The sequence below is a fragment of the Schistocerca serialis genome, chromosome 3 (genome assembly GCF_023864345.2).
Source record: "Schistocerca serialis cubense isolate TAMUIC-IGC-003099 chromosome 3, iqSchSeri2.2, whole genome shotgun sequence".
NCBI lineage: Eukaryota > Metazoa > Arthropoda > Insecta > Orthoptera > Acrididae > Schistocerca > Schistocerca serialis.
Genome location: NC_064640.1, coordinates 881568830 through 881581274, shown reverse-complemented (window position 1 = coordinate 881581274; position 12445 = coordinate 881568830). Strand labels below are relative to the sequence as shown.

At 44.3% G+C, this 12445-nt stretch overlaps 1 protein-coding gene across 4 annotated transcripts in view; it reads left to right on the top strand.

The window, feature by feature from the left end:
* Window positions 1-12445, top strand: part of LOC126471102 (ubiquitin carboxyl-terminal hydrolase 15-like) — a 184954-nt gene that overhangs the window by 142774 nt on the left and 29735 nt on the right. For 2 of the 4 annotated variants that reach the window (XM_050099175.1, XM_050099174.1), the window contains exons 13-14: window positions 873-1040; window positions 3428-3623. In XM_050099175.1, the coding sequence (XP_049955132.1) occupies window positions 873-1040; window positions 3428-3623 (364 nt within the window). The remainder of the gene's footprint in view (window positions 1-872; window positions 1041-3427; window positions 3624-12445) is intronic. The other 2 variants (XM_050099179.1, XM_050099178.1) reach the window with 2 other exon arrangements.

Genomic DNA, 12445 nt, shown 5'->3' with positions numbered 1-12445 from the left:
TTCTGTACACTGTGTTCTTTGTAGGTGAGCTACATTTCCCTGAACTCTCCCATTATATTGTAGTCAGCCATTTGCTGCCCCTATGTGCTCATTCCATTTCACTTTGTGTTACAATGTTATGCCTGGATTTTTAATTGATGTGACTGTGGCAAACAGCACACAATTAACATTGTATTCGAACATTAAATAAATATTTCTCTTACATTAAGTTACACTTACCCACATTAAAGCAAGTTGCCACTCATTCTGCCAAATAGAAATTCTGTCCAAGTTATACTGTACTCTCTACAGTCACTCAGTGACACTTTTCCATACACAACAGTGTCATCAGCAAACTACTGTGTTGTAAATACAGCTCAGTTTATTTGTACAATGATCTTGCACCTGCATGTGTGGAAGCCTATCACTGTCATGGCTTTGTGGCAGCCAAGGACATTTCTTTCTATTAGTTACAGCACAAAGTCCCAGATTGCTACCTATGCTATCTGACAGATCATTTACTGGCACACTTGCCTGGGGCATTCTTGACATTATCATTGTCTCTGATGAACACTTCCTGCAAGTAGAATGTACTAGGTTCTATAACTCAAAAAGTCTTCAAACCAGTGACGTATCTGAGAACCTATGCTGTCAAGATGCAAGCCACACCTGTGGCATAAGATACTCGTGATGCTGTTGCTGTATAATTGTTGTGAAAAGTTTGTTGGCAGACATAAGGTTTTAACAGGCATCATAGGTGTGTTTATATTTGGGGGGAACTTGTGCAAATGCATAACTATAATTGTTTGTAATATGAGATTTTTATAATAAATTGTTAAACCCAAGGTATTAGACTTTTCCTGTTGTAATAGTTACTGTGCTTTTATTTGTAGTATCAAATCAGCTGATAGAACATCAGAGTGAAGACACTGACAACATTAACCAACCTTGCAATGGTGATGCCACTGAAGATCAGCTATTCACTCTGTGTGTTGTCAATCCAGCAACTACATCTGTTGTGTTTAAAATACATGCGGACCTTGTTCCATTTGAATTACCAGGTTAGTTCCAGAAACTATATCATTAAGTACTACTAAAAATATTTTTTAATTAATTTAGTGTATGTTACAACACACATTTTTCCTCCAGCAAAGAGTTTAGTACAGACAGGAAAATAAATGTCTGTGTAGGGGGACAAGTTTAAAGTTAATAGTCAGCAGTAAGGTAAAGTAACATTTTGTAAAAGTTATCTGTGGATGCCCTTTGTTGCAACAGTACATTTGTAGCATTAATATTTAAAACTGGTTTTATTCTCTTTGGCTCTACTTGAGATAGCTCATGAAATGGTACTTACGGAAGATGATAGTTTAGTGGTATGTTGTCTTTCGGTGGAATCATGGTTTAACCAACATAGTTTTAGATGTTATTGTTAGTTGTACATGCTTTGGGAGATCTGTGCAAGTGCTTTAATAAAGTAAACACATTATCAGTAGGACAAGAGTTATGTTTCAAAAAAGTATCTAATGAGAAAGTGTCAGATTCATGTACTCCATGCATGCACAAACAGGTTCTGTAAGTAGCGCAATAATTTAGAATAGCGTTTTATGTGATTCCAGCAATGAATTTAATTGCAGATATATTGCAAATAGTTTTATGATAGCTTTGATTTTATTTTAAAATTATTTAATTTCTGCTCAGATATACTTCTTGTTTTGAGCTATTGATTAATTCGCAGAGTTAATGTAAACATGTTGTCACCAAATGACACAGTGTTTGTAGCTCATTGTCACTCATTCCTTGAAGTGAAGTGTCTCAAGGTGCAGACTGAGCAAGTTTGCCGTGTGGATTTCAGTGGTATAAGTGAATTGACAGCTAGTGCTACTTTTAAGGTGCAAGGAAAGTTTTGCATACAGTCCCAATTTTTTTAATGAATGGTTATTGTGAACCATTTCTGAAATAATTCGCCCCCACCCCCAAATATGTTAAGATAGATGGGTGCAATAATCATCTCATACCTATAGGAGATCATCATCCCTATCACATGGGGCAAGATTAGTAGTGTAGTCTGTAAACTGAAGAGTGAGCAGCACTTGTGAGGGAAGTGGTCTTTCCAAGAAGAATGCTAAAACTGCTTCACTGGATGATCAAGAATCAGTTTCTTGCAAAGCATTGCAGCATGCGTTGATCTTTGTAGATTCTGTTGGGGTGTGTTTATTTTGTTGCAGATATTGGGTACTAGTTCTGTATATCCCATGTAGTGTTAACACTTTTGGTGAGAAATAAACACTCTCTGCATCATCTGTGGTTTGAAAGGTGCATTGCAGAAGGGTCAGTATATGAAACTTCCTGGCAGATTAAAACTGTGTGCCCGACCGAGATTCGAACTCGGTTCGAGTCTCGGTCGGGCACACAGTTTTAATCTGCCAGGAAGTTTCATATCAGCGCACACTCCGCTGCAGAGTGAAAATCTCATTCTCGAGGGTCAGTATATGTTTGTGAAACAGCTTGTAGTTTCTCCTTGTGATGCAGTGGGGTAGTGAGAGAGAGGGAACTAGTTTGTTTGCTCTTCAGTTTAAAGACAGGTTAATGACTACGAAGCCTGTTGCAGCTAAGTAACCTGTACAATTTTATTAATATTGTGGCCATCTTAATGAAGGGTCAACAGGTTTTTTTCATGCAACTTTCCACTGTGATCCTCATAGGATTATGGAAATAGCTATGATTTCCCTCTTGACAGACTGTGACAGGTGTACCTTCATCTTCAAGCATCCATGTTTTGCCATGAAACTCTGTTGCAACTATTTGGTACTAAAATTAGGTTCTTTGCGCTTCTAACAGTGCTATTCACAAAGTGAGGTGCACCTTAATTGCTAATATTTTGAAGATTTCATGAGCGACAATGTTCCATCCAGCCCATCAAAAATAGCTTCCATACTTCAGTGTGGTCTTGAATATTTGAATGAATTGGATGTACAGACTAGTCCAAAGATTTCTTTTTGGTGATAACCTGCACGCCTCTCATGTACTGCAGCAAATGTCCTGTGGAGCAGATAGGATCATCAAGGGTTTAACTATGCCTATCATATACACTGAACCATCTGAATATTCTAGAGCACTGAGGACCGTCTTCTCTGTTCATGTAAAGCATTTCCTTCATCAGTTTTAAAGAAAAACTCCCACAAAATTATACAGTAATTTCTTTTACTGTGACTGTGTTTGTTGTTAACTGATAGACAGCTATGTAAAAATGATAGGGGTTGCCTGAGCTGCTCCTTTGCCTGTGAGGACAAGTTAGAAATATGTACATAAGCATGTTGTTGCTTGTTCACCTTGAGTCCAACATTGCAAAACTTTCCAAGTACCTGTTCTGTTTATTCAGTCATTTATATATGAGGGGTTATTTGTTTAATTAGTTGTATCCAATAGTCGAAGGCATAAAAATAATAAGTTTCAGGGCATACAGGTGGTCAATATATTGTCACTCAATGGAATCAAAATACCAGACAGCAGTATTACCAGGAATATGATGTTCATTCGGTGGACTCATTCGAGCCGCGCCATCGACGCAGTAGCACCAAACTCTCTCTCCAGGATTGTATAAGCCTCTACACAATGACTGAGAAGTTAGGAGCAGATGATGCATGGTGAGAATTTAAAGAGTTTATTTGTTTTGTAACAACAACTTTTTTAGCACTAGTTTACCTGTTTGTATTTCACTAATAAAATCTTTTATATCTGAATCAAGTGCACAGTAATACCAGAAGTGGTCATTATTTGAAAAAATAAATAATTAAAAAAATATTCTCAAATAAATTATCTGTGGATAATGAGGTTATTTCACTCTTTGAATAAAAGTAATTATTTATTATTGATAACTAACCAGTAACATAGACTGAAGTGTTGCTATAGGAGGCCGAAATGCACGCTTTTAAGCTCACGCAGATTGGCGTGAGGTCTGGAACAAGGTAAAGTAATTATCCTATAAAGAAAAGAACATAGTTCTTGGAATACTTAACTTTAATCCACAATTGGAGAACATCGCTCTTGATCGTACATGTTTTATAATTTCAATATTAACTGGTAATGGCACCTTGCTAGGTCGTAGCAAATGACTTAGCTGAAGGCTATGCTAACTATCGTCTCGGCAAATGAGAGCGTATTTGTCATTGAATCATTGCTATTAACGCCGGCTGTACAACTGGGGCGAGTGCTAGTAAGTCTCTCTAGACCTGCCGTGTGTTGGCGCTCGGTCTGCAATCACTGACAGTGGCGACACGCGGGTCCGACGTATACTAACGGACCGCGGCCGATTTAAAGGCTACCACCTAGCAAGTGTGGTGTCTGGCGGTGACACCACATAGACTACCACTGTATTTTCGTTGTTTATTTTTAATCATCACTTTTTCACATATAACCAGTGTTTGTTCATGTGGCTCAGCACAGTTTCTGTTTGGTAGATGATTTATTAATTCTGTACACAGAAGTGTGTCCCTGTGGGTAAATTCCAGACCAATAATCTAAAGGTTTGGTTTTTGATCCCCCATTGATTCTATGATTACTTGTCTTTCATTTCTAGCAGTTACGTTTTAATGAGAAAAACGCTGAATTCTTGGTTATTATAAGTAGCTGGGTAACTGTATTCCGAGGCAAGTGCGTACCACCCCCACTAGGACCATATCTGGTAGAACACTGCAGTTCTCCCCCCCAGGGGGTCCACAACCCTTTTTGTGGATACGTGCGTAGTGAGCACGGGACCCCGAGCTAATGTGGCCTTCCTTCCTTTCCGGGCTGCATACCTTACCTTTCCGCATCCTTCCCCATCCCCCATCTTGCCCCCCCCCCCCCCCCTCACCTCTGGCTCTTTCCTTCCCTTTCTCCCCCTCTGGGAGTATGGTTTGTGCCTACGTCCGGAGACGGACGCTTGTAAATGTACCGCATTCTTTGCCTTCCTTGCTTGTATGTCTTCATCCTTCCTTTGTCCTTCTCTTTTCCTTACCTCTTCTCTTTACCCTTTTCTCCGCTGCGGCGTTTGAGACCTCTCTTCTTGCCTTTCCCTTTCTCTTTCTTCCTCCCTGTGTGTGTCTGAAGGCCGACCCACGCACTTCCATGCGTAGCCGGTGACGGTGTAACGCGTAATTCCCCGCCCCGGGTAGACAGGTAGGACACGTACGTACCCCCTGGTAACGGCCAGGCCCAGGGAGGGGTGATTACCTGAGCTGATACCTTCCGAAAGTGCCGATTGGTCCCTCCGTCCGTTTGTCGGGAGGTGTGACCTGAGGTGTGAACAATCACCTAAGGCGGGAGTGCCCTCAGAGAGGGCCCCCACAAGGGAGGAGCGCGCCATCGGAGACGCCGGTAATCATGGGGGATTCTTCCGCAATGGTTTCCTCACCTTCCACTATGTCTGCTCACAAATGTAAGTTCACTGAGTCTCAGCCACAGTCAGTTCTTCCATCGTTGCCACAGTTCCTTGTTGTTTCTCGGTCTGACGAAGGTCACGACTTCTCCACGGTCAACCATTTTATTATTCAGAAAGGTTTCGACGCAATTGCAGGTCCTGTAAAGTCTTGTTCCAGATTACGGAATGGCACCCTGTTGTTAGAAACAGTCAGTGCCCTCCAGGCACAAAAATTGCTGCGTACCTCACTACTACACACCTTCCCTGTCCGGGTGGTACTGCACCGTACTTTAAATTCCTCGCGCGAAGTCGTTTATACACGCTCCCTCGATGGATTGTCTGACGAAGAAATTCAGCACTACCTGTCTGACCAGTGCGTAACGGCTGTTCATAAGGTTATGAAAAGGGTTGACACGAACATCATTCCAACCCGCACTGTCTTCTTGACATTTGACAAAGTTCAACTCCCATCGAAAATCAAAGCAGGCTATGAGATAATTTCCGTTCGCCCTTACGTCCCAAACCCTACGCGTTGCTATCGGTGTCAGCGGTTCAATCACACCAGGCAGTCCTGTTCCAATCCGGCCAAATGTGTTACGTGTGGCAAGGATGCCCATGAGGGTGCTTGTCCACCTCCATCCCCTCGCTGCATCAACTGTATGGGTGACCACGCTGCTTCGTCTCGAGATTGTCCCGTTTTTAAGGACTAAAAGCTCATCCAGGAAATTAGAGTAAAGGAAAAGGTGTCAACCTTTGCTGCTTGAAAATTATTCGCCAGTCGACAGCCCACCGTGCCTCAGAAAGGAAAATACAGCACTGTCCTTGCTTCTCCTCGGCCAACAAAGGAGGCGGCCACGCAGACTTGCGACCTCACCTTTAGTGCCACGGTCGTCAGATCGGCCAGCGCAAAGATCGCCCGTTCAACCTCACCACTTTCGCCTGCCCACTCTCTGGCTCACCCTTCGTCGAGTTCTGCTAAATCTCGAGCCCAAGAGTCAGACACCAAGACTTCGAAAAAAGAGCATACTCGTGAAGAGTTTTTACGTACCCCAACTTCACAACCATCGGTTCCTCCTTCCTCTAAACATCATACTTCCAAGAAGGCTACAAAGAAACCCAGTTCCTCTCCTTCTCCGCCAAGGCGTGTCCCATCTACAGCACCACCTGGCGGAAATCGCCCTCGGCCGTCCTCTGTGTTGCCGAGGCGCACTGCTGGCGGCCGCTCAACCGGCCGATCGCTGGTGGCAGGAGCTGCTCCTGACCAACCTATGGATCAGGATCTTCTGCCTTTGGCTGAATGCCATTCCATGCTGTCGGTCGCAAGCTCTGAGCAGTCGTTGAGTTGACAGCGACCTTGGTCACATTCCTCCATTTTCTGTTCACCCTATGTCCATTATCCACTGGAATATCCGCGGCATTCGAGCCAATCGGGATGAATTGTCGGTCCTCATACGATCCTACTCGCCGGTCATCTTCTGTCTTCAGGAAACAAAGCTGCGTCCCCATGACCGCTTTGTTCTCCCTCATTTTCAGTCAATCCGATATGATCTCCCCTCTGCTGAAGGCACTCCAGCACATGGAGGACGCATGATTCTTCTCCATGAAACTCTCCATTATCACCCAATCCATTTAAACACTTCCTTCCAAGCTGTCGCCGTCCGTCTTTCCCTTTCCGGATACACTTTCTCTCTTTGTACTGTATACATTCCATCGTCCACACCAATGGCACGAGCTGATCTCCTTCATCTTCTTGGTCAGCTTCCACCCCCATATTTGCTGGTTGGGGACTTCAATGCCCAACTCCCGCTTTGGGGATCTCCACATCGTTGTCCACGTGGCTCACTATTGCTAGATGTCTTCCACCAAGCAGATCTAGTTTGCCTCAACACTGGGGTCCCTACATTTTTGTCTGCCTCCACGACAAATTTATCTCATTTGGACCTTGCGGTCGGTACTGTTCCGCTAGCTCGGCGCTTCGAATGGTTCGCCCTTGATGATACACACTCGAGTGACTACTTTCCATGTGTCCTCAGACTGCAGCCTCAACTGCCCTACATGCGCCCGCGACGCTGGAAGTTTGCCCTAGCCGATTGGACACTTTTTTCGTCTCTAGCGACTTTCGATGACCGTCACTTTCCCAGCGTCGACGATGAGGCCACTCATATTACCGACGTTATTCTTACAGCTGCGGAACATTCAATACCACGCACCTCCGAATTGCCCCAGCACCCCCCCCCCCCAGTTCCTTGGTGGAACGAGGCATGCCGTGATGCAATACGTGAGCGGTGACGTGCTCTCCGCGTTTTCCGCCACCATCCTACTTTGGCCAACTGTATCTGCTATAAGCAGTTCCGAGCGTGATGCCGTCGTGTCATCCGCGATAGCAAGAAGGCACGCTGGAAATTCTTTATTAGCTCATTTAACACCTTCACTCCCTCCTCGGAAGTTTGGAGTCGGCTTCGACGGTTCTCAGGCGCGCCTAGTTTCTCCCCGGTCTCTGGGCTCACTGTCGCGCATGACACATTAGTGGACCCCGTCGCAATTTCTAACTCGTTGGGTGAGCACTTTGCTGAGATTTCGAGCTCTTCAAATTACCCGCCAGCATTTCTCCCAAAGAAACGTGCAGCGGAAGTGCGACCTCTTGCTTTCTCCTCTCAAAATCGCGAAAGCTACAATACTGTTTCCTCCTTGCGGGAACTCCAACATGCACTATCTTCTTCTCGCTCCTCCGCCCCAGGACCGGATGGTATCCACGTCCAAATGTTGCTGCATTTATCAACCCATAGTCTGCGTCACCTCCTTCGCCTTTATAATCGAATTTGGACCGACAGTACTTTTCCCAGACGATGGCGGGAAGCTATTGTCATTCCTGTTCCGAAACCTGGAAAGGACAAACATCTCCCCTCTAGCTATCGCCCCATTTCTCTCACGAGTAGTGTATGTAAGGTTTTGGAGCGTATGGTGAATTACCATTTAGCGTGGTGGCTGGAATCCCGCAGTCTTTTAACACCTGCCCAATGCGGATTCCGAAAGCATCGTTCTGCAGTTGACCATCTTGTTGCTCTCTCCACTTATATCATGAACAATTTTCTCCGGAAACGCCAAACAGTAGCAATATTTTTTGATCTGGAGAGAGCATACGGTACCTGTTGGAGGACAGGCATCCTCCGCACACTGTTCTCTTGGGGCTTTCGGGGTCGGTTGCCCCTTTTTCTTCGCGAAATTATGGCAGAGCGCACATTTAGGGTGCGGGTGAACACTACTCTCTCCCGTACTTTCTCCCAAAAAAACGGGGTACCCCAGGGCTCAGTGCTGAGTGTTGTACTGTTTGCCATTGCCATCAATCCAATTATGGATTGTCTCCTTCCTGATGTCTCGGGCTCCCTCTTTGTGGACGATTTTGCGATCTACTACAGCTCTCAACGGACCAGCCTTCTTGAACGACGTCTTCAAGGATGTCTCGATCGCCTCCACTCGTGGAGCATCAAAACCGGCTTCCGTTTTTCTCCCAGTAAGACCATTTGTGTTAATTTTTGGCGACTTAAGGAGTTTCTTCCACCCTCCTTGCATATAGGTCCTGTCAACCTTCCGTTTTCAGACGTCGCTAAATTCTTGGGTCTTCTGTTTGACAGAAAACTGTGCTGGTCCTCCCACGTTTCCTATCTTTCGGCTCGCTGTCTGCGATCCCTCAACACCCTCCGTGTCCTGAATGGTACCTCCTGGGGAGCGGACCGAGTGGTCCTTCTCCGCCTCTATCGCGCCTTAGTGCGCTCGAAATTGGACTATGGAAGCATAGTCTACTCCTCTGCTCGGCCGTCTATTCTTCGGCGTCTCGACTCTATCCACCACCGTGGATTACGTTTAGTGTCTGGAGCTTTTTACACCAGCCCTGTGGAAAGCCTTTATGCTGAGACTGCTGAACCTCCACTGTCCAATCGACGAGCAGTCCGAGTCGTTATGCTAGCCATCTGTCTTCCATGCCTGCTCATCCAGCCCATGACATTTTTTTTTGACGCCTCCTTTGATGTAGGGTATGCAGGCCGCCCCTCCTCCCTACTACCACCGGGAGTCCCCTTCCGTCAACTGCTCCATTCTCTTTCCTTCCGCTTTCCTAAAACCTTCTTGAAAACTTGGGGTACAGCACCGCCTTGGCTCCATCCCCGGATCTGCCTGCTCCGTGACCTTTGTCAATTTCCCAAGGATGGTACCCCTTCACTTGTTTATCGTCGGGCATTTGCTGCTCTATGTGCACAAATGACGGACGCCACATTTATTTACACCGACGGCTCGAAAACATCGTTAGGTGTAGGGAGAGCCTATATTGTTGGCGACACCCCAAATCACTTTCGGCTTCCCGACCAGTGTTCGGTTTATACTGCGGAGCTTTACGCTGTTCTCCAGGCTGTCCACTACATCCGCCGCCATCAGCGGATACAGTACGTTATCTGCTCAGATTCTCTCAGCTCTCTCCTCAGTCTCCAAGCTCTTTATCCTGTGCACCCTCTGGTGCACCGGATTCAGGACTGTCTGCGCTTGCTCCACCTGGGGGGCGTCTCGGTGGCGTTCCTCTGGCTCCCGGGACACGTTGGTATCTGTGGAAATGAGGCGGCCGATATTGCAGCCAAGGCTGCAGTCTCTCTTCCTCGGCCAGCTATTCAATCGATTCCCTTTGCCGATCTACGGAGCGTTCTATGTCGACATGTTGTTCATCTATTGCACACGCATTGGTCGACACTTACCCATAATAAATTGCGGGACATGAAAGCTCTTCCTTGTGCTTGGACCTCTTCCTCCCGAACGCGTCGTCGGGAGGAGGTAATTTTAACTAGACTCCGGATAGGGCACTGTCTTTTTAGCCATCGACATCTTTTAAGCGGCAATCCTCCCCCACTCTGTCCCCACTGCTCTCAGCTGTGGACGGTAAGACACCTTTTAATTGAGTGCCCCTATTTTAATCCGTTACGCTCCCGTCTACAGCTATCGCCTGATATATCGTCGATTTTAGCAGATGACACGCACTCAGCCGACCGCGTTCTCAAGTTTATTATTGCCAGTGAAATGACGTCAGTCATTTGAAGCTTTTTTTGGGGATAACCAACCCCTTTTCTGTAGTGGATTTTTAAGCCTTCCTTCTGCTTTTAGTTTCTCCAATTTTATGACTTTCGTTCCCATTGCTGCTGGTTTTCAATTTCGGCTTTTTACTGTTTCCTAAGTCACGGACCGGGCGCTAATGACCATAGAAGTTTTGCGCCCTAAAAACCAAAACAAACACAAAAAAAAAAAAAAACTGCAGTTCTCAAACCAACTTTCTGGTTGAGGACAGCTTTATGTACTTACCACTTTGAAGAACAGATTCTGTGTTAAAAAGACCACACCGGAGTATAGGTCGTGCCGCAATTTTCTCAATGTGTGAGCCACCTACTGCTCGAAAACTGGACTTGTTTCATATGAGAACAATACACAGACATCTTGTGACCTGCCTGTTGACTGGTGCTGCCTTCTGTTGTCAATTCCGACAACTGTTTCGAATGAAACATTAGCAAATGTAACAGCCGCTCTCATGAATGGCTGAGCCAGTATGATTGCATTGACGTAATTTTGTGCTTGTACTCGTTATGTTTCTCAGTTTGCTGTAATCCTGCTAAAAGTATGACATGTTTGTTGAGTAAGAAATTTTGGAAGGTCAAGAGGAAAAATTGTGCACTAACTCACCTCGCAATTTTTACTTTGGAGGATAGTTATACTTTCTGTCATCATTATTTTAAAATTTGTAATCTATCAAAGAACTACAATAAATATGAAAAATAAATCTTGAAGCTTGGCCCTTTTTAGTATGTATTACTCTTAAATATCCATCAGTTACACTGCCACTAATGCACTAAATAATGGAATAAATTACCAATTTCCACGGCCCAATATTCTTCTAAGTGGCTGGTATCCAGAGTGTTAACAGCATACAAATAAGAGAAGTGTTTCATAGCACAACAGCTACACTAGCAATGCAACCCAGTTCATTGGACTCTGCATGTGCCGTGATTGCTAGACTTTCTCCCCCTGCCAACTGTGCGTATCTAGAAGAACGTAAACATTTTACCAAGATTACTAATGCTGTCAGCTATGGGTCTTGTTAATACAATTACAGAAGTCTCTCATGTTTATAGTGCTGCAAAATGAATCTGTTGCTGGTAATCATTGTCATCATCAGGCTTAAAATAATAATAATAATAAAGTGGCTTACGTGAAGGTAGTCCACATGAAAATGATACTGTCTTCATTGTCACTATGCATATGAATTATTCATGCAAGGTTGTTGGAATTGTTAATTAAACATGAAATGTATTGTCATTTGAAATGAAAATCCGAAAAAGAAGCTGTCAAAGATATCATGCTCATGCTAAGCAAATGAAAAAAAAGGACAAAGAAGGCGTAAAATGGTGAATTGTCTAAGAATGTTTCACACAATACATTTGATAATGATCTTGCTAAGTTTTTCATCCAGTCTGTGCTCTTCCTGGATGCGATTAAAAGCACGATGTTATTGAAATGCTGAACAACTTCAACATTTCACATTATAATATAAGCCTAATTAATTAACCAAAAGACACTTACTATGAAATAAAAGATTTTTTACCAGGAATAAGTTATTATTGGTTGAGGTAGTATGTATACTGGTATATACAATTGTGGACATATGGTCAAGTTATGAAAGGAGTTTCTATAGAGGCAACAGTGCATAGTCTTGATTATAACCTCAACAGACAAGCAGGTAAGATGTTTCCTGGAGCTCGTACCTGTGATCATGTAGCCACAGTGTTAGGTGAAATTCACACAGAATTCAGTTTAAACTGGAAAAGGATAGAGCACTTGCCCACGAAAGGCAAAGGTCCCGAGTTCGAGTCTCGGTCCGGCACACAGTTTTAATCTGCCAGGAAGTTTCATATAAGCACATACTCCGCTGCAGAGTGAAAATCTCATTCTGGAAAAGAGTAGTTGCAACAGTAACTGATATAGGGAAGCAGTTTTGTGAAAGCATTTTAAGTTTGTGGTGTGTTTATCTATAGTTCATTT